The following is a 23,037-nucleotide window of genomic DNA, read 5'->3' as shown; positions in this document are numbered from 1 at the left end:
TTGAGAAAATGAGAATTAAAAACAGCAGTTTAGGGGTACCAGCCTGGCTCTGTCAGTAGAGCATGCAACTCTTGATCTCAGGGTTATGAGTTTGAAGTTTATGTTGGGCATAGAGTTTACTTAAAAAACAAAAAAAGTTGTGGTGCCTGGTGGCTCAGTCAGCTAAGTGTCTGACTTTTGATTTAAGCTTGGATCATGATCTCACGGGTTTGTGAGATCGAGCCCCACATCAGGCTCTGCACGAACAGTGTGGACCCTGCTTGGGATTCTCTCTTCCTCTCTCTCTACTCGCCGCTTCCCTGCTCTCTCTCAAAATAAATAAATAAACATTAAAAAGAAAAAGAAATCAAAACTTAAAAGGCCCCTGGATACCCCTTCTCAATCACAGTCCTCCCAACAGAGGTAACTCCTCATCTGAATTTTATGTTAGCCCATTCCCTTGTTTTTCTTTATAATTTAATCACCTGTGTATTTTCCTTCAAAACAATATAGTGTTTACTTTTGTCCTTTTTGAACTTTACACAAAGAGAATCACAACTCTGTATTTTTAGTGTGACTTCTTTTGCTTAACACTACTGTGTGCTGTATTCCAGTATATGAATATATCAAATGTATCCATTTTACTGCTGATTTACATGTGAGCTGTTTCTAGTTTCTTGCTATTGTAATGAGCAATCCTGCAGTTAGTAGTCTTAAACATGCCTTCCAGGCCACATGTGCAAGAGATTCTCTCAGATTGATACCTAGCTGTAGAGGTGGATTGTAAGGTATATATATTTCCAGCTATACTAAGTACTGCCAAAATGTTTCCCAAAGTAATCATTGCTATTTATGTTCCTACAAGCAATGGATGAAAGTGCTTATGGCGTTACATGTCCTCCAACATGTGATATTATTTGATTTTAATTTTTTCTAGTGTAATGAGTAAGAAATGGTATCCCACTGTGATTTTCATTTTTATTTTCCTGATCACCAGTGAGGTTGGATATCTTTTCATATGATTATGGGCTATTTGTGTTTTCATTCATTCTGTTCGAGTACCTCTCATGTGCCGGGCACTGTTAGTGTCTCCTACTTCTTTGAAATTTCTGTACCTATTGATTGCCCATATTTTCATTTGTGTTGTTTTCTTTTTTCAAAAGAATTCTTTATATGCTGTGGAAACATCCCTTGTTGGATACATGTTTTGCAAATATTGCTTCCAAGTTTATGGCTTGCCTTTTTACTCTATGGTATTTTTTGATGAACAGAAGCTCTTAACTTTAATATAATCAGATCCTTTTTCTTTATATTGTTTTTTAAAACTTTAGAGTTTTGCCTTTCAAATTTAAGACTTTCCTACTATTTGAGATGTATTCTTATACATTATATGAGGAAGGGATCCAGTTTCTTTCTATTTTTTTCCCCATATGGGGAACTAACTCATTGTGACATTATTAATGAGTGGTCTCTCCTTTACCTACTAATCTATAGTCGTCTTTGTTATGAGTCATGTCTTTATGTATATGTGTAGGTCACTGTTCTATTTGTCTTTCTCTGTGCCAGTTCCACTGTATCACTGTATGCATTACTTACCATTTAAAAAAAGATAATACAGTTGATCCTTGAACAACATGAGTTTGAACTGTATGTGTCCACTTATACATGGATTATTTACAGTATGGTACTGTAAATGTACTTTCCTTATGATTTTCTTAATAACATTTTTTGTTCTCTTGCTTACCTTATTGTAAGAATACAGTATATAATACATATAATATACAAAATATGTGTTAATCAACTGTTTAGATCGTTGGTAAGGCTTCTGGTCAACAGTAAGCAATTAGTAGTTAAGTTTTAGGGGAGTCAAATGTTATGCACAGATTTTCAATTGCACAGTGGGTCAGCACCCCTAACCCTCACATTATTCAAGGGTCTACTGTAACTATTTTGGAAGTTAAATGCACAGTACATGACACATGTGAAGCACTCAGTAGATGTCATCTATTATTATATTAGTAGAGAACACATTTTGGGGGAGAATATATTTCAATATAGTTTTTCAACAATATCCAAAACTCTGTAGAAAATTAGTGAATGTTCGGTAGAAATTTTTTTTGCATTTGATCCAAGTTACCTGGCTGTCCAGAGACTGAAGAAATACACGTGCTCTGGGGTGCCTATGTGGCTCAGTCAGTTAAGCAATCAGACTCGATTTCGGCTCAGGTCATGATCTCACGGTTTGTGGAATTGAGTGCCATGTCGGGCTCTATGCTGACAGCAAGGAGTCTGCTTGGGATTTTCTCCCTCTCTTTCTGTCCCTCCCCTGTGTGTGGGCACGCTCTTTCTCTCAAAATAAATAAACATTAAAAAAAAGAAAGAAAGAAATACACCATCAGTCATTGTCTTTGCCTTTTTCTGAAGCATGTAGGAAAAGGTGAAAGGTGAACTCTCTAGATTCTCTAGTTATCCTCACTCAGAGTCTCTTAGGAAGGCTAAATGAAGGAGGCTTTACTTTAGTAGTTTGTTTCTTTTTCAGAATTGAGTTTTGGAAGAGAAAATGATGTGAAAGAATATAGAAGCATATGCAGGGGAAACTTCCATTGATAAATATCTACAGCATCCAATTTTCTACACCTTGCTTCTATTCCATACTTTTCTTATTATAAACCACCTCAGAATCTTTATAAAATAAACCCATTTAGTTGATGAAGAAGAAGGAAGTGCCACATTTTAACTGTTACTGAAAGAAATGTTCTTTGCTCTGTTGGTCTTGGACTTCCACAAAATACTTGATTCCAGATGTTAAATTGTTTTTTCAGAAGCCTTGTTAAAGTGCCAGAGCATTAGATTTTTGAAGGCATTTCCAAACCCCAGCTGATTATCACAACACACAGGAATCCAAACTTTCAAAGCTCAGCTTTGGCTCTGAAGTATATCAGCAGCTGCAAAAAATATGTGCAAAGGCACAGGTTCACAGGACTGAGGTTCAGTATCCGTATATGGTAAAATTGTAAGTAAATTTCCTTTACTTCCTGGTTATCAGAGATTCAGCTCAGTTGTTTAAAAGGCTCTAAATTTCCTTGATCCTATAAAAAATAATTGTAGCTCAATAATGGTAATAGTCATGTAGCAAGGTGGTATGTGGATTCATTCCATTAGCTAATGTCATATGGGTTTCTCAAAACTTCCTTAATTTTATTTTCCCACCAAAGCATTGACAGTGATGAACTTATTTTACATCTTACTCCAGCTGTATATTTCAGAATATATTAACAAAGTCACCTTTCCTCCAATTATTTTATACATATTCACTATTTGTGTTCTTCTTAAGAGGCTTGCTTCATCATTCCCTAGGGAACCAACCCAAGAATGGAGAAAAAGTCCTCTCCATTCATCTTATCTCCCTCCAGCCTAAGGCAGAGGGATGGATCTTCAATAGAGGCTGGAACCTGACGAAGGTGGGGAGGGGAGTTTAGGAGAACCAAACGGAGATGTTTGAGCTACATCTCTTAATTGTGTTCCAACAGCAGACTGATGATCTTTGCATTCAAATCATTTAACAAATAGCATTAGAGCATCTAGCATAGTATAGTAGACTCCACACTCAATAAATTGTTATCCTCAGATAGAGTAGAATTATAAAGACAATCTATAATAAATGAGAGATTGTCCTGGGCCCTAAAACAAAATGTTTCAAATTAATTAAAAAAAAAAAAAAAATATATATATATATATATATAATATATAAATATAAATATAAATATTCATTCTATTTCATACCCCTGGCACTACACCTGGAATTTGGTATAAGTAGGAATTAAAAAATCAGTCCAATGCCTTTCTCTCCTAAATCCCACAAGTACATTCTACATTGGCTTGATCATTTAGGAGGAAGTCCTGATGCTGTCAGTGTAGAACATTCCTCCAGGCCTGGGTGGGGTAGAAGTTCTGCTTTCATCCCTTTCTAATTCCTTTTCCAGCTATTGATTGGCTTCTGCAGTGCTAAGGGCAGAGGTGTCAGCTGATCTTTCTCTGATTTCTTAAGATTCCTCCCTTTCAGAGCAGAAGCCAGCAGGGCCAGAATACTTCTAAGGAATCTTCGGCAGCAATCTCCATGGGGAGCCTCAAAATGAGAGTGAAACACAGCATTTACCCTCAAATGGCTCAGCAGTTGTCATCATGGCAGCTATCAGGAGCTACAGATGTCTCTTTCACAGTCTTTATATTTAGGGCCCAATAGAATTAATTGTCTGCTGTCTTGGCATCTGGATCTAGACAGATGTACACTGAGCAGCCATTTTGCTAAAGGCTGGGATGCTGAAATGAAAGACACAGTGATAGCTTGATGTGATAATCAACACTGCATCAATCCCTGCCCCCGCCCCCAATCAAGGTCCGCATTTACTTTGTCAGGCAAAGGAGCATTTTACTTAAGGCAGGTCCATTACCTTTCTAATGGCTCTTCCAGTGGTGTGAAGTCTTTTCTTTGTCTTATTTGACCTCAATACTTCTAGTTTGTTTTTAAAATCTTAATTCTAAGCTACTTATTGCAATTGTGCCAGATGTTTAATTCATAATTCTTTGTTCCAGCTCCTCTACTTTGTGAAGGTTAACTATTTATAAAACCATGCCAAAACAACAACAAAAACTCCAGCCTACCTTTCTTGAAGCAATAATTCTATTCTAAAAAAAAACATGTGAAAATTTAATTCAGATAATTTATAACAGTTTACTGCTGTCTCTTAGACTCCTCCTCTCTGTCAAACTGCTATTGGTCTGTTTCATGGATAATGGTGTCTGAATATTTTCACATGCACTACAGTGGTTTTTGTGATGTTGTAATAACTTGTGGGCTAGACCAAGACTGGCTGGTCGAGGTCCTGGCCAGACACACTTAGTCAGAGGACCTATGAAAAATATAGTTAGATAGAGTTGGATCTCACGACATCATTTCAGCCCCATAGGCGATATCTACAACAGCCTAACCCCACTTTGGTGGTGACTCTCCACTGTTATAATATCTCCCTCACACATCAGAGTGTCTGCTCCTTGTTTTGGTCCGTATTTCCAAAGGTTGTTATACCAGATGCAAGGGGATATTTCTCATTGGTTTGCTTGCTTCAGTGTTCCATCAGAGAAGCAAAGACTTAATTATTTATGAGATAAAGTTAAGTAAAATCGACAATCAGAATATCCTTGGGACTAAGCCATGCCTACCACTACAAAATTATCTTTTAAAATGAATTTAACTTATGCATTCTAAACTGAATCATATTCACCTAAACCTAAAAATACTCATATAATCTCACTTTCCCTTTTCTGAAAAGGAGATTAACATTAATTTTGAGGAAATTTTTTCAGATCTATCTTTTTGTAATCTCTCCTGGTATACACATAAAGAAAATTGTTATGATTAAATAGGCATTGAAATGGCCTAGTTAACTTTTAGTACAACATTTCAAGTAGGGAGTGAAGACTAGTGAAGCTATGAGTTTTGACCAATAGCTTGGGTTTTGGTAAAAACTTTAGCATATGGCCCTCAAAATTGGTTTTAACCAATAAGTAGCATTTGCTATACACAAAGTTGAAAGCTCATCTATGTATTTCATTAATGCTGTTACAGCATGAAATGCCATCATAGCAGTGAATGCAAACTGCTCTGGGAGCACAGAGCTAAATACCTGCTGTGGAGTTAAGTAGCCCTTCACAAAAGGTGCAGTGTTTGAGCTGGGTCTAGAATGAGGAGTTGGGAGTTCAGATGGAGAAAGGTGAAAGATATTGTAGGCAGTATGTGAAAAAGCATAGAGGTGTGACAGAGGATCTCTGCAGACCAGTAGGGAAGTTTGATGTGACTAGAAATTTAAGTGACAGGAGAAACACTGGGAGGTTACACTATGAATGCCAAGCTGAAATGGTGGTGCTTCATCCAGTATTATAGTTTAATGGGAAATAATGAAGAAGGTGTTTTATTAGGGCAATGATGTATCAGATCTTGATGTTTGGGGATATCTCTGTGTAGATTAGAAGTTCAAAACACCAAACTCAGGGAAACCACTTAGGGCTTCTACAGTAGTTGATGCCAGCCATGTTGTGATTCTGGACTCACAGTGACCATGGGAATGTAGAACAGGAGATGAAGTTGGAAGGTATTTGGAGTTAGGTTATTAGCTCTGTGAGAGCAGGAATCATGTGTGTTTTATTGGATTTTGCCCCATAAAGCTCTCTGTACCTGTTGTGTGATCCCAGAGTCGACAAGACCCCTTTCTTCCAAGATCCCCACCCTTTCCACTTTACTACTCAGTTTTTACTAGTTGGTCCAAATTGTTCACTGTAGTAACCCCACTCATTGTTCCTGCTGCTGTCAGATATATAGACTTAACATCAATGAATTGAGTAAAAAATTAAACTAAATATCCTCACTCATTTGTACTTTTTCATATATTTCTGTTTCATTCTGTTTGTCCATCTAGCCTATGCTGGAAGAACAGCTACATTTTTAGTGGATGTGTGTAATTAGCGCAATCAGAAAGGAAGGTACATATTATGAGATACTTTTTAGCCATTTTTAAAATGAAGTAGATGTACAAATATGGAAACATTTCTAAGAAGTGTTTTTTTAAAAAAGGAATTTATAGAATAATGTGATAATACATTAAACAGAGAAACCACAAATCAAAATTGTAGATCTTATTTTATATGTATATATTATTACCCAGATAACGGTATGAAAAAGAATACTCCAAATTGATAACGGTGGTTACCTCTCAGAGAAAGACCAGAAGTAGAGGGGAGAGGTGAATTTTTTGGTTAATCTTTACATTTGAATATTCCCCTCCCTCCCCTAAAACAAATGCAAGAGAGAGGGAGAAGGAGAGGAGGAAGAGGAGGAAAAGGAGGAGGAGGATGGGGGCCCCTGGGTGGCTTAGTTAGTTAAGCATCCAACTCTTGATTTGGGCTCAGGTCATGATCTCAAGGTTCCTGAGATCGAGCCCTGTGTTGAGCTCTGCCCTGTTTGGGATTCTCTCTCTCTCTCCCCCTTTCTGTGCCCCTACCACACTCCTGGCTCTCTCTCTCTGTCTCTCTGTCAAAATATATAAACACTTAAAAAAAAAAAAAAAAAAAAAGAGGAAGATAAAGTAGCCAGAGCAAAACTCTTTCAAAGCAGAAAATTCCTTGTTCTGTACTTATGTTTGTCAAGAGCAAAAGAAACTGAGAAACATGACTTTTTCCAACACTGGGAGAAAAAAACAATTTGATTTCATGAATTATTTTCCTTACTGAGGCTGAAGTTGTGATTGGTGAAGTAGTGCAATGAATCTGATACCCAATTTTAAACTAGAAAAATCCATATTGTAAACCTGGACCTGCCTTTGCATAGCTATGAACTCAAGCAAGCAATTTAAATTCCATGTGCATTGTCTTCTAACTCTAAAGCAGGAGAAATAATACCTATTTCTAAAATGGATGTTGGAAGAGACAAATGACAAATGCAAGCAAAAGAATTTAACTCTTTTGAATTTTATGTAAGCATAAGATAGGATGTTCTGGTATAATCTCTACCTATATACATATACTGACAGACACTGGGTATCTGTTGCATACTGTTTACCAATTTTAAATGTGCAAATTATTGTTTAAGATAATCTTGCATAATCCTTGGGTCAATATTACGGAAAAACTAACAATCAGTTCTTTCAGTTTTCTGATTTCAAAAAGCCTCCTTTCAGATTTAAATTGAATGGGCAACCATTATTTCTAGTGCTTAAAAACACAGTGGCATCCCCTTGGAAATCCCTAATTAGTAGTAGCTGTGGTCTAATTAGGTGAAAATGATAATCTAAGAAAGTCCATTGATTGTTTTAAAAGCAAGATATTGTAATTCAAGCATATTTCCAGATGCCAGTGAATTGCTGGAAAGCTGCAAGTTTAACTTTCCGCTCTGATAGAGTTTTAAAAGAGGTCAGAGTACGTTTTACCATAGTGTCTAGCAATGTGAGTTTGTGCAGACCTTTTGGCAGACATTCCTGCACACTCAAGCTAAATCAATGAATCATCCATTGTTGGCCGGCCCCGCTCTCAGTTGCTAAGAGATTTTTCAAGCATACTGAGGCTGCTTCATTCTACATGGTCTGTAAAAAGAACAAAATGTATTAAATTTGTAAATGTCTCCTCTTTCCTAATTAAAACTTTGCCCAGGACTTTAATATTTGGGGCAAAGAGAAAGTCAGTGTGTAGCTGGAGGGTTTCTACTGGGGAAAAAATAGGAGAAAACTTCCTGTTAATAGCTCTTCAGAACTATGTGTGTGGAGGAAATGGAAATATTTAAAAAGTGGACGCAGACACCAAAAACAAAAACTCAACTAGGAAGGTCTAAACTCTTTTAATGAAAAATTGTGTGTGTGTGCGTGTGTGTGTGTGTGTGTGTGTGTGTGTGTGTGTGTGTATTATTATGTTTCAAATGAATAAGGTTTTCTTCCGGTTTTATTAAATGTACTTTAATTTTCATTTCTCTGAATCATACAGACTTTCTTTCTAATTTAGCCTATAATTTTAAAGCTTTGATGTAATAGTTTTTAAATGTAGAAATTTAAAAATACCATAAAAATAAAATGTAGCTTTTTTCAACTTACTATTTATGAATGTATAAAGTCTATTATGCTTTATATATATCCTTACTGATATTTCAAGTTTTAAAATATATAATAATTGTTTTCCTTATGTTCTTTTGGGACTCTGATAATTTCACATTATTGAGAATCCCATAATTTATCATAGAGGCTAGTGATTCATATGATGAGAGGAAAAGGATGTTTGGACTACAGATTTTAAAAGAGAAAGAAAGAGAGCATAACAAATCTTAACTTAAAAACAAGCTATTTTTTTTTAATTTTTTTTTTAAGTTTATTTTTGAGACAGAGAGAGACAGAGCATGAACGGGGGAGGGGCAGAGAGAGAGGGAGACACAGAATGGGAAACAGGCTCCAGGCTCTGAGCCATCAGCCCAGAGCCCGACGCGGGGCTCGAACTCACGGACCGCGAGATCGTGACCTGAGCCGAAGTCGGACGCTTAACCGACTGAGCCACCCAGGTGCCCCAAAAACAAGCTATTTTTAAAGTTATTGGATTTGAGTCTGTTCTTTAGTTTCCCAGGATAAAATGCTATTCCAGAAATCTCTCATAAAGATGAAGCTTTGGAGATAAGAATGTGGGCTTTGAAGTTGGACAGGCTTGAATTATGATCCTGGCTGCTCTGTGTTCTAGATGGTGTGACTTTGGGCAAGTTACCTTCTTTGGGCTTCCACTTCCACATTTGTAAAATAACATAACAAAGTACATCACAACAGGTTGCTATAGGATTCAAGTGAGGAAACGTCATAGCCTTGTCACATAGTGGGTACTCAGCTCTCAGCTTCTCTAGAACTGTTGGGGACTGGTTATTGATATGCTCTTAAATGCTCACAACCAAACCTTGTTTGTTTTAAGTTGGCAATATTACTATTTGTTTTACTTCTAATTTCAACAGAGATGTATTCAGATGAGTGGATGAGAACATTGATCTCATGTTGCGGAGCTTGGGATAAGAGCGCATGAAAAGTCTTACACCTTGGCCTTCTTTCTTGCAGAGAAACAAAACATTTGTGATTCGTGGCTTCCTGCCTCCCCTCTCTCTATGAGGTCCTCTTTTTGTGGACCCCACCTTCTTTCAAGACCTCTATTCCAACATGCCATCTCCAGTTTACTATTCACTGCTATAAAGCAGGACTTCATCGAGGGCACTTGCGTTTTAGCCAAAAACCAAGTATTACCCCAGCCAAATGCAGAGTAAGGAATGAACTGTACCTTAGTACTACTACCAGCCCTGTTCTGTTGACCCAGAACATTACTTTTTAAGACTTCAAAGCAAGCTTACAGAAAAATAAAGACTGACCCTATTTATGTGTTTAAACTTCCTGACACCTGTGTTTGTGTAGAGGAAATAACTCAATGTCTGTACTAACAATTTGATGACATACACCCTTTATAGAACCAAGTACATTATTTTTACAGTAAGTTTTTTTAATGTCAGGGAAAAACAGTATCTTTTCCTCAGGTGTTTGAGTGTTTTCCCTCTGTAGTCTTAGATACAGTTTTAATCCTATTTCTTTTAGGTAATCTTTGTTATGCTTGATTGTAGATCAAATGGAAACGAACCCATTTGGCCTATCATTGAATTAAACTGAAGAGACTTGCTAGCATCTCTGCTCTCAGAATAATATGAAGTGGCAGCTGTATAGAACTGATAGAGAATCTGGTAGCCCCCGCATAAAAAGAGAAGTCCTAATGTAGCTGAACAGTATCCACAAAAGAACGTGTCTGTCCCTGCCCAGAGAGGATAAAACAGAGGTAAATGACAGAGTGAGGATGTAATGCTTAGGCTGTCCTAGGGCAAATGGTAGAGCTGGACATTCCCTGGCAAAAATGAAGCAAAATAAAACCCAAAGGAAAGAACTTTAGGTTTAATACATAAAGAGATTATGGTCCCCCAAAATAAAAATTAAAAAAAACCAGCATAAACTGACTTAAATTGCAGGGGTGGCATTCAGTAAGCACTACAGGGTAAAACTCTTGTGGTTTCCTGTTGGAGTTTCACTTTGCAAATACTTTTCATACAATTCAACTTGAGGGAGAGAGAGAGAGAAGGAGGGAGAGGGAGAATTTCCCTCACTTTCTAAATCATGGCTCAGTAGTGTGTTATAAAATACTGAGAACGGAAAAGCCATTACGTGGAATATAAAGAAATACTTGAGTCTACAATATCATTGAACTCTTGGATTCAGTTTCAGCAGACATGTTCTGTATTCCCACAAGAGTCTGGAAAATTAACTTCTATTTTTTTCTGTCTGGAGTTGCAGTTAGTGTTATTATTTGCTCCATGGCTCAATCCGGGTCAGACTGTTCTGCAGTAACACAGGTGGATGTTAAAACAGGGAATCTGTTGAAAAGATTGTGGAGGAACTGCTTCCCTAAAGCAGTTTTGGATGGCAGTTTGGTGGCAGTCAGCTATGGTAAGGACAAATGAAGCCTAGCAGTACCTTCTAGAATGGGGTCTTGCAAGGTTTGTCACCTGCAATCTTTAGGGAGAAGTTTCATGTAAAATGGGTCTTTAGGACCAGGTGGCATCCTCTAAGAAGTGGATCCTAGAAGTGGAGGTTGTTGAATTCTCTTAATATTTGTGAATTGTAATGTTGTTCTGCATGTCTCTAATTAGCCTTATTTGTGAAATACAATACGCATTTCTTAAAGGAAAATTCCATAAATCTTTTGTGTAGGATTTAAAATATTGTAGAAATTTACTGTTAAAAACTAGTTGTAGAAAGATTTCTTATCCTATTGAAGGTAGCAGAAAGAATATAGTTATGATTTAAGGTATAGAAATTGTTTTGTATTACATAAAGTGTTTTATTGTCAGCAATTACATTGTTAAAATGTAACATGTAAATTTTGCCAAGGGTACATATATCTACTTGTAAGCGATCACACAAGGGAAACTATGTTTTATGTGTTCAGCCCATTGAATTATTTTTCTAGTAAACAACCTAACATAAAATAGACTGAAACATCCATTTATTTTAGCAACTATGTTAAATTACAGATTAATGGTCCAAAATAAAATTTGAACTGATTTAATACATAATTCAGCATTAGGGGGGAAAATAGATCTTTTTCCAACTGAGAATAGACATTTTTTTTTTCTTTTGTGACTAACTTATTTTCCCCTTAATAAGTTTAGGACATGCCTGAACCACAGCCAGCCTTAAGAATCCCTTTGTTCAGAAGAGTTCAGTGTTATATTGACTAAGGAGCAACTTGGGGGTTGAAAAATAGATCAGTGTTTCAATTTCTGACTTTAGACTATTTTTAAAGTGCGGAGAGTTCCAACTGAAAAATTGCAAATGCTCCAGGACACTGGGCCTGGAAATAAGATTCCTGAATAGTAGAGCTTGGGGATGTTTAGGCGGCCCTTACAGAAATGAGCCTTCAAGTACATTTTAAGTACACGGTGTCTCGCACGTTTTGAATGGTTCTTCTCAGATTTTTCTTGGATATAACGATTTCATTTTGTTTTGCTTCTTTTCTGTAATTCTATTTGTTAAACCCAGGAGTTTCCATGCCCAAGGGAAAAATTTTCCTCAAACTTGCTATCATTCCTCTCCAGATCAAACCCCAGAAGCCCTAGGGAGGGTCCCAGCTCACTGCCGACTCACAGATTCCCTTCTTATCACTTGGAACAGACACTCCTCTGTGGGCACATACACTGCTGTCTTAAGAGAGCAGATATCTGTTGAGGTTAAACTAATATTTTTTGGAGCAAAAACAAGAATCCTGAGATTTTTATTGGTTAATTGTGTTTTCTAGAAATGGAACTTGAGGTCAGTTGTATTTACCAGAAAATCCAGAAAAGCATTTGATATCTTGGTATTTGTAAGAAATTACAGATTTCAGAAGAAAATATCAAATTAATCTGAGTCTGAAACAGTGTGGGAAGTTCATATATACTATCTTTTCAAAATATTTTGTCAATAAAAAATTTGGATGGCAGTCTCATTTGTTATTAGGTGAAAGACGGGATTGAGGAGAAAAAAAAATTCACACTTAGACCCTAGCTGGAAAAGAGAAACAGGAGGTGAATTTTTTTTTAAAATGACACTTTCAGGGAACATTAAAAAAGAACTAGGTGCAGAACAGTTTATGAAAACATTTTCTTTCAAATAAGATAATAGTGTTTCTTTTTAAAAATTTATATGTAACAATATCTGATTCTATAGCTAAATGAAAGGAATTTTAAAATAGCTCAAAAGCTGCTTCTCTTAAAATTCAAAGTAAAATTATATTTCAGCCTCATTGCAACCTTTTTTCCTTAAGGTAGTTATGAACCATGCCCTTCTGTATATGCTTTAAAACTGTCATTAGTATTTTGGATATATTTAGTAGTTCTTTTCTGCCCCATGAAAAGTGAATAAATACAAATAAAAAGAACCTGTTGGGGCACCTGGGTGACTCAGTAAGTTGGGTGAATGACTTCAGCTCAGGTCATGATCTCACAGTTTGTGAGTTCGAGCCCTGCGTTGGGCTCTGTGGTGACAGCTCAGAGCCTGGAACCTGCTTCGGACTCTGTGTCTCCTCTGTCTTTTCCTTCCCCCTGCCCCCCTTGTGTTCGCTCTGTCTATTCAAAATAAGTAAACAGTAAAAAAAAAATTTTTTTTTAAAGAACATGTCAATAATGGAGGATTTCACTTTGAATGAATTTCAAGTTTTCACAGTAGTCTCTCTTCTCTCTTAGCTCTAGACCTGTGGAAAACGGGAACATTGTCATTTTATTGTCAGATGGAGTCAACACAGTTTATTATCATAGGTACTTTTAAATACCCAAAGGCAGTTTCTACACAGAAATTTACTGATGAAAGAATAGCAAGTTAGTGTTCTGAGAAGTATTGACTTTTCAGCTCATTGTTCTAGAATTGTATAGATAAAACTTTAGAAATCCCAGATATTTGCTTGCTGTGTCTTTGAAGAGTATAATCGCATTGTGGGTGTGGATGATGTGTCTGCTTACATTTTTATATGTTTTCCATTTTTGCATCCTCATGCTGCTGAAGGAATAGAAGACAGCTTAGTAGGATATATAAAATGCAAAGTAGAATCAATCAGAATACTGATAAAGGAAGAAAATAAGAATAATTGCCATCAGGAAGAGCCAGGAATGCAGTTTATGATACACATGGTCTAGACACTGTTACAGATGGGCTACAAATTCCACTATAAGCTTTCTACTGCCAGCAGTAAGAGGTGGACCTTGTAGGTGCTTCAGTCTGAGGACACAAAGATGCAGGCAAATCAGTTCATGAGAACTGATAGTGTTCTTACTACTAAGCTCAGAATTTCCTCTTGGGGCCCCATGTGACCAGAGTGTGATGATGTAAATACCATCATCCATCACTTTTCTGTGGTAGGTGCAACTCACTGAGTTCAGTATTACAGTAGGTAAACTCTCTTGATTTGGGTGTACATTTTAGTATTTCTGGAAGAGTAGTAGACTGTATGTTCTTCAGGCAGTCCTCCCTGATTGTTTTTAATAAATTGTGCCAATGAGCACATGATTTTATTATGAAAAAGTAGCAGAGATACAGCAAAACAAAGCCAAGATTTTCCTGAGCAAAAATTTTGGGTTTACTCAGGCACATGGACCAAAAAACAAGAACAAAAAACAAAAGTAGGCCTTCACAGCTCCCTAGTTCTGTTCCATTATTAACAGGGCTGACATAAATACCATCTCTAAAAACTGTGAGGTCCTATGGGGCGCCTGGGTGGCTTGGTCGGTTAAGCATCCGACTTCGGCTCAGGTCATGATCTCACGGTCCGTGAATTCGAGCCCCGCGTCGGTCTCTGTGCTGACAGCTCAGAGCCTGGAGCCTGTTTCAGATTCTGTGTCTCCCTCTCTCTCTGCTCCTCCCCTGTTCATGCTCTGTCTCTCTCTGTCTCAAAAATAAATAAATAAATAAATAAATAAATAAATAAATAAATAAATATTAAAAAAAAAAAACAAAAAAAACCAACTGTGAGGTCCTATATCTACACTCCTTATGACCAAAATAAAATCTCAACAAAACATGTATTAAACATGTCTTGAACTTGGGTGATACTGTTTCCTTGCATTGACTTCAAGATGAACTATTTGAAAACTGCACCCCCAGGCAACTAACAGATTTAATTTCTCCCAAATTATTACTTATAAGACATATAAACAATGGAATAACTTTGGTTTTAGGATATTTGAGTTACAAATATTTGAGTCGTTTTTTTTTTATTTCTCTGTTTTGGTAATTATAGGTTATAAGCTTGTCTTATCAGGCCATTCCTAGTGAGAGGTAAAATAAACCAAATCAGGAAGCTTGGCTTTCTGCTGTCTATAGCACAAGAACAAGAATCTATTTCATCCAAATAGCATCCTCTCTTTCCTAAGTAAAAAGTTGCACGTGGAGTACAAAATTCAGGAACTCTTTATTTCTTTTCCTCGTGTTTCCTGAAAGGAGCCCATTGCACTGAACCATTCTGGTCCTCTGATCCTTGTCAGCAAGTTGCTAATCCTGTTGTTGGTCAGCCACATTTTTTAGTGGATTTGCAGGTCACTTTACTCAAAGTAGGAAGCAGATTCTACCTTTCTCTCTTTGCTCAACAAAGCATGCCCCTGTGTTTCCTCTTTCCTTATGGAATGTCTTGGGACAGGTGGGTGAGGTGAATATTGGTGCATTGGGTTTTAAAATGACATTGGCCCAGCTCATGGATCAGGTTGTTCTCAGTTCTGATTGGAAAGCAGGAGACCTTGCCAGTTCTACAGTTAGATTCTTACCAGGGGACCCCGTATAAAGTTCATATCTGATCCCCATTTCCCTTTGTTTCTTCCTAATTAGCCATAGTGTGGAGAAGAGGATGGGGTAGTAATTGATACCCCTAACCGCTTGCAAATAAGGCAAGGACACTGAGGTAGGATTAGGCTTGACCAGACCTAGAAAAGTATGTGACAGTATATTCTTTTCTGTCCTTTGACTTCAGATGTAAAGTTGGCCAGAGTTTCCTTTCTCTATGGTAAGTAATAAAGATATTTCTTGGGGTTTTTGTTGTTGTTGTTGTTGTTGTTGTTGTTGTTGTTGTTGGAAGTTAAAAGGTCTAGAAATGACAAGTTCGGTTACACATTCTTTTGTCATTACTGCTGAATTATATTAGCATAACTGTAATAGAAATTTTAGGTATTTTACTCCTGGTGATCCTGCTACCTGCAATATCCTCCTTAGGCCCTCCCCGCTTTCATTTTCCTTTTGGAGGGCTAATTCCGACTTTAGCTAGAATGTGAGTTCTCTGAGGTCAAAGAGTTCATCTTAATCATTCTTGTATCCTGTCATTCGGTTCATTCATCCCTTATGTATATATTCATTTAAAACAAACAAACAAACGAACAAACAAAAAACAACTAACTTGTTGGCATCTCCAGTGTGGTAGGCTTGCACCAGGTCCCACAGTGATGTAGCCACCAACATGAGAGCAGAGATGCTGCCCTCACAGTTTCTGGTAAAGCCCCTCATGACAAAAGGATTTCAAATGAGTAACTAAAACATTGAGCACAGGGCCTCATGGCATCTGTCACTCAGCACACATCTGTTCAGTGGATGAATCCATCAGTAGTGATGGAAGTGGCACATAGTCAGTGTCCTGAGTTTTTTGTACGGATCTTATGGATTCCAAGACTAGAATTTAACACAGAGTGAGTAATTAATATTCAGTAAATAACATTTACTGTGGGTAGGGCACCATGCTAAGTGCTTTATATATACCATTTTCTTCATCACAAAAACCCGGTCAGGTACAAACAACTTTTAATGTCCATTTTACAAATGAGGAAACTGAGGGTCAGAATATAAGTAACTTGCCCAGTCAACTAGCAACTATCAGAACAAGGATTCGAATGGAGTTGTTCAATTCCAAAGCTAGTGAACCTAAGCATTTTGCTGTACAACTTCCCAGGGGTTATCTATTTCTATTCCTTTTAGTGAAACTTGGACCAGTGGGACCTTAACAAAGAAGCCATCTATCAGTCAGGAGACCAAATATTCCACATTAAAAGCAGATAAAAATAGCTTCATCAGGAGCACAGTGAAGGTCATGCTTTTTTTCTTTTTTGTCATTTTTTTCAGAGAGCCATTGATGGTCTTAGAGTGGTAGTATGTACCAGGACTTTCCTGAATGCTACATCCAGCTAAGCTAAAGAGGAGTTGCCTATGGATTCTTATAATGAAATTTCTATGAATTTTAATATAAAATGTAATTTTATAGTTTACTAAGGGATCTAATGATTCTGGACAACACATTTAGAAATGGAATAAGGGAGGGGGGAAGTGAGACAAATTAAATATATTGTTCCCTCCCACTGTGCCTCCAACTTTACTTCTTAGGGGAAACAGTAAAGATAGGTTAAAATTATGTAATTACTTTTCATTCAAACCATGCAGATTATTTCCATAGTCTCATAGTTTATGACATTTACTGTCTATGTAACTTGTATTTACAGAGCTAATGTTCAAGAAGCAGTTTGGGGTTTTTTTTCTTAACAATAGTAGCCACAGTAACAATACCTAAAATTGTTTGCTGTGTGCCAGGCTTTGTGCTGAAGCTTTTACATGCATTATTTCACTTTATCATCTCCGCAACCCTAGGAGACAGTTATAATCTCCACTTTAAAAACAAGGACCCAAAAGTTGGACAGATAGAGTAATAGCTCAAGGTCAAGGAACCAAGATTTGGAGAGGTTGAGGATTGTCTCAGGGTAACCGACCTAATAAGTGCCTGATTCCAGTGTCCATGGACTCAGTTACTCTACTGGCCCACCCTCTTGAGAGGTTAGCCTGACTGCTGGCTAAACTGCCATCAGGTAAAGCCTTGCAGTCCATACATAGGAGTTTCCCAGGGCAAAGTGATCTGGAGAAGAGAATGACCCATTTTCCAACTTGATAATACTCTCGTAAAGTGGTTTTTAAAATGAGATAGTCCTCCTAAAAGCAAATTATTAAGGAACACCCGTCATTGAAATTATATTTAATACCTTTTTACTACTTATTTTCTTCTAAGAGGATCCTGGTTTCCTTCTCCAGGCCTGAATTTTATGTTTTTTCCGAAGCCATTCTGAATTTTTGTTTGCTTCGGGTTAGAAAAGCTCCCTGGGTATAGCTGTGGTTCGATGTTTTCAGCTGCTTTGCTCTGTGCTGATGGTTTTGACTCCTTCAGTAAAGGTACGCTGGCCTACCATCATGGCTCTCTTATATAGGAGCTCAAATAGATATTGCAGAGGAGAAGAATCACAGCAGTTATGAATTGTGTTTCTGGGTCTCTGTAAATTTTAATATAATGGTTACATTTTCTTATTAATCATTTTGCTACAGGTTCATCTCCTAAACACACTCCAGAAACACACTGCTGCATAGTTTCAAATGGCCTTCTTAATTAGTTTCCAAGCTCTATTAGAGTTAATAGCTATATCAAAGCATAGCACTTAAAAAAAATTTTTTTTAAGTTTATTTGTTCTGAGAGAGAGAGAGAGAGTGAGAGAGAAAGCACACACAAGCAGGGGAGGGGCAGAGGGAAGGAGAGACAGAATCCCAAGCAGGCTCCAGGCCATCAGTACAGAGCCCAATGCAGGTCTCAAACTCATGAACCGTGAGTTCATGACCTTAGCTGAGATCAAGAGTTGGCCACTTAGCCAACTGTGCCATCCAGGTGCCCCCCAGAGCATAGCATTTTAAATAACATTTAAATAAATCCTAAAGGAGTTTTATCACACTTAGTAGTCTGTTCCCTTTCATGCCATTGTCACCAAAATCATCAAGAATCATTATACTTGTTCTTACAGAAGTATTTTCTAGACCATCCATTTATTTGTTAAAGGGGAGGATGTTGGTCCTCACTGTTTTAATGAGAAAAAACAATCACTTGAGTTAGGAGAAATTACAGAATGTTGTCACATAGGTTCAGGTAAGTAAAGTTACAATGTTTTAGTGTCTGGGCTTGAGCCTTTTACTTCTAGCCAGTAAAGCCTCCAGGAATTTCTCTTTTGCTGTAAACAGTTAGAAAACTGGACCAATTATGTGAAACACTAGTTTTCAGACAATGTACAAGAAGAAGTATAGGACTGTGATCCTTAAACGGATGGAAACAAATGAAGTGAGATGTCCGGTTGCCCCAGGTCACTGTCTGGAGTCAGTTTCCAGAGGGAGGGGGAACAGAACAGAGCCCAGGGATCTTGCTGAGTTCACAGGACAAAGATCAGAGTATGGGGAGATCAAGATGGTAGAATTTTCAGGACAAAGTACTGGGGGTGAGGGAGCTTCATGACGAGAGCATTCTAGACATCTGCAGAATTGTTCCTTCAGTCTTGGGCTGCAAATTTATTAGTCTATGCATACTTAAGGGCAACTACTTAACACTGGAGAGAGAAACACTAGAAAATAGACCAAAAAATTCCTGGAACTCACAATACATGGGAATAGTTCATATTCATATCAGCCAGCATAGAGAGATCTCAAAACATGTATATGAATGAGAGAGACAGACAGACAAAGGAGAGAGTCAGTAGTGCAAAGGGATCTTATGATCAGGATTGGAATAAATGGCCAGAGAAGTCAACATGGACAATGTAACCAGTGACCAGTGGGAATATGACCATTTCAGCTATGACAGCGCCAGTGATCAAGAATCTAGGACCATGGTGACATGATTGTATATCCTGGAATATTCCAGCACAAGACTCTCTATAAATGCTCAGTGTGAATGTTGCCTAGAAAGAAAGGTGGCAGGGTGCTCTAGTGGCTCAGTCAGTTAAGCGTCCGACTCTTGATCTTGGCTCAGGTCATGATTTCATAGTTTGTAAGCTTGATCCCCACATCTGACTCTGTGCTGGCATTGCAGAGCCTTCTTGGGATTCTCTCTCTCTCTCTCTCTCTCTCTCTCTCTCTCTCTCTCTCTCTCACTCCCCTTCTCTCTCTGCCCCTCCCATGCTCTTTCTCTCTCTCCCAAATAAATAAACTTTGAAAAAAGAAAAAGGTAGAGAAGAAAAGGAAAGACCTAAATTTAACTTAGTTTGAATTTTAAATGATTAAGAAGTTACTGGATTTGACTACATGTATCTGAATTGTTTTCTGTCTCTAGAAAATGTGTTCAATTATAGGAAAATAAAATCATTTATATATAACAATTTGTAGTTTTTAAAATTGTCTACTGGCATATTATTTAATGTCATGGGACCTGATTGATCATCTCTGAAATAGGGAAAATAATATAAACCTCATACAACTGAATAAGATTTCAAAGGATAATTTATGGTGGCGGCAGGGGGGGGGGCGGGCATTTATACATTTAGAAGAAAATTTCCAGTGTGAATGTTAGGTAAGCTTAGGTTTTCTTGGGTTATTTTGTGGGTTTTTAAAAAATTTTTTTTAATGTTTATTTATTTTTGAGAGAGAGAGAGAGAGAGGCAGACTACAAGGGGGAGGGGCAGAGAGAGAGAGGGAGAGACAGAATTGGAAGTAGACTCCAGGCTCTGAGCTGTCAGCACAGAGCCCAACTTGGGGCTCAAACTCACAAACTGTGAGATCAGGACCTGAGCTGAAGACGAACGTTTAACCGACTGAGCCACCCAGGCGCCCCAGGTTATTTTGTTTTTTATGTGAGCTCTACACCCAGCACAGGGCCCAGATTCATGACCCCCAGATTAAGAAAGAGTCTCATGCTCCATGAACCAGCCAGGTGCCCCCAGGCTTAGGTTTTTAAACCAATGTGATTTCTGTTATTTCAAGAGGCTTGCTCTGGCTACCATGAATATGATAACTTGAAGAAAGGAGGGCCATTAGGAGGAGACCAGTTAGGAGGCTTTGTTCAGACAACAGGGAATGAGGCCATATTTAGGAAATTGCCGTGTTTTGGGTTCAAGAGCCTTTCCAATGGTACAAATGTGAAGAAGGGTAAGGAATTAGGGAGGAGTCAGAGATGACTCCAAGGTTACAGGCTTGATGACTAGGAGGACAAGGATGATATTAACTGCGTTCAAAAGTAAGGATGTCAGCAGGTTTGAGAAAAAGATGAGTTCAGTTTAAAGCACACTGAACATTGAGTACAAAGATGCCCTCCAGAAAAAGAAGTCAACAGTATTGTAATGGTTAAGAGTGAGGGTGTGGTGTGGCTCTGGAGGCAGACTCTTGGAAAAGTTACTTAAGCTTTCAGTGCCTCAGTTTCCTTTTGTGGAGAACAGTGGTGAAAATAGTGCATACTTCATGGATTTGTTAGAAAGCTTGAATATAAAGTCATCCAGGAGGAATACTTAGAAAGGCACCATCTTTGAATGTAGCTACTTTGGCCACTGTTGGTGGGAGGATGGTACAAAGGGCATGAAGAAAGGGCACTTCCCACTGCTGTGGATGACAAGAGATACAGCTCTGAACATTTAACTAGCTGGTGACTTTGAACAAGGGATTCAGCCAGACCTCAGTTCATGTGTGAAAATGAGGGATTAGGTAATTCTCTATAAGGCCTCTTAGAGCTCTTACCATTGTGTGATTGTGTTGAGGCTGAAAGTAAAATTTGTCACAGATAAACCATAATGGAAATAATTTATTCACAGATAATGGAGCAGTCAATGGTGTTCATCGCATTTTTGAGTACCTGTGTGTCCGTAAGTCATATTTTTGCATTTAAAGCACATTAGAAATTTAAACATGGTAAAGGTAAAAAGCTTTTTGAAATTTGCCTCTGGAGATTTTTTTTTTTAATTTAGAATTTCAAGTGTGCATTGTTCTAGTGGCTTTTCTATTTACCTGTCACTGTAAATTTTCTGCAGAGTTTCTGGTAAATGTATGGAGTCTTCTCCTGTTATGCTTGGCTTAGTGATGTCACAAAATAGCTGTCTGGACGCTTACTTCATCTGCAAGAATAGGGTTTTTCATTTGCCAGGATTTTCACTTGTTAAAAAGAGTCTCAGTCTCCATAGACAGGGTATTAATTTGCTGTTTTTAGATAAGCCTTCTAGAGCAGAATGCAATCCTCTTCCCATTAGGTTACTAGAAATTTTTATTAATAGAAACATGCTAAGCACATAAACAAAGTTAAGATTTGCATGTGGCATACACAGGGGAAAGTTTATGAAGGAGGAGCTATGAGGAAAAGATACCAAAGAACTCCCTCTTAATAGCTTATACCTCCCCTATCATTTTACCTTTTAATAGGGGAGGTTTTCTTCACCCTTATTTTCTTTAACCCTTTCTGGTTTTCAAAATCTGATACCTACCCATATGTATTGAACAAAATCATTTTTCACTTATGTCCTTTTTAAATTACAATATGCAAAATATGGCTGAAATAATAGGATGAAGTCCAGTTAAGTCACCTGTAAAAATCAGCCTAAATTACTTTATTATCTCATATTCATGCTGAAAACTTTCTTCATATGACACATGTTTAGTATTCACTTTAGATACATTTTCAAAATGTTCGGCTATCAGAATAAGAAATCAAATACAAAAACTGTATCACAGTTTATACTACATATTTTCCAGTTTTTCATGTGAGTAGGCTTCAAATATTAATAAGAGGAAGAGAGGTTGTTAACTTATTTGGGAAGCCAGATATTCAATTCTCAGATTACTCAAAGGTCTTATTGTACATGGGTGTGTATGTATCATGTATGTATGTTGGCGAGGAGGGAGTTATGTTTTGCTTTGGGAAAGAACCGTTTAGGGAAAATCTGGCAGACACTGTAAATAGCTATGATTTAAAATTTTTTCTTATCAGTTGAAAAATACCTGGGCCACTAACTGTGCATTGTTTGGAAACTTGTAAAAATGTGCCCACCTGGATAATGTCACAGAGGGCTATGGTCCCCACTCTTGTCTTCCGATGCCAAGCCACATGTATTCTGTAATCTTGGTTTTGTCAGATGACAGATGCTTCCTCCTTTCATGCCACAAAAAGTGAAATTCAGCTAATATGAAAACTTTATAAATGAAGTCTGGTAATTGTACTTGAGTCTAAGAAGACAATTTAAATTTATATGTATATATAATTAATTATGTATTAATTATTTTCAAACTGTTTAAGTAGAAACTAGTTTACATTAGTAGTCTTAACATTGACTTTTTGTCTTAAAAATTTTTTACTTAGTCAGGAATCTTGTTATAGTATAAACATGGGCCTTGGGTCCTAAGTCCTGCTTTTGCCCCTATGACTGAGAAAAGTTAATTAAACCTAATGGAACTTGGTCCCTTGATCTGTATGACTGCTAAGACCTCTTCTGATTTTAATAGTCCATGATTCTATAAGTTATATGATGTGCTAGTTTCTTTCCATTTAGTTCTCCAGTTCAGAAATTTATCACACATATATCTGCATCTAGCTTTGACATCTATTAGGTGATCAATAAATATTTATTAAAGTAATGGTATGTGTATTTTGCCGTTTTTGATGGGTTGTGAAATTACTGTA

The 23,037-nt window shown here is 37.4% G+C and overlaps 1 protein-coding gene across 4 annotated transcripts in view; it reads left to right on the top strand.

The window, feature by feature from the left end:
* The window catches only part of DDAH1 (dimethylarginine dimethylaminohydrolase 1), a 137,653-nt gene that overhangs the window by 50,915 nt on the left and 63,701 nt on the right, over positions 1–23,037 (top strand). For 2 of the 4 annotated variants that reach the window (XM_023258868.2, XM_019837353.2), the window contains exon 2: positions 21,182–21,232. The exons of the other annotated variants lie outside the window; for them this stretch is intronic. In XM_023258868.2, the coding sequence (XP_023114636.1) occupies positions 21,182–21,232 (51 nt within the window). The remainder of the gene's footprint in view (positions 1–21,181; positions 21,233–23,037) is intronic. 4 annotated transcript variants of the gene reach the window in all.

This window comes from Felis catus, chromosome C1, assembly GCF_018350175.1.
Source record: "Felis catus isolate Fca126 chromosome C1, F.catus_Fca126_mat1.0, whole genome shotgun sequence".
NCBI lineage: Eukaryota > Metazoa > Chordata > Mammalia > Carnivora > Felidae > Felis > Felis catus.
The sequence above is the reverse complement of the archived record's forward strand: the minus strand, read 5'-3'. Positions and strand labels throughout refer to the sequence as shown.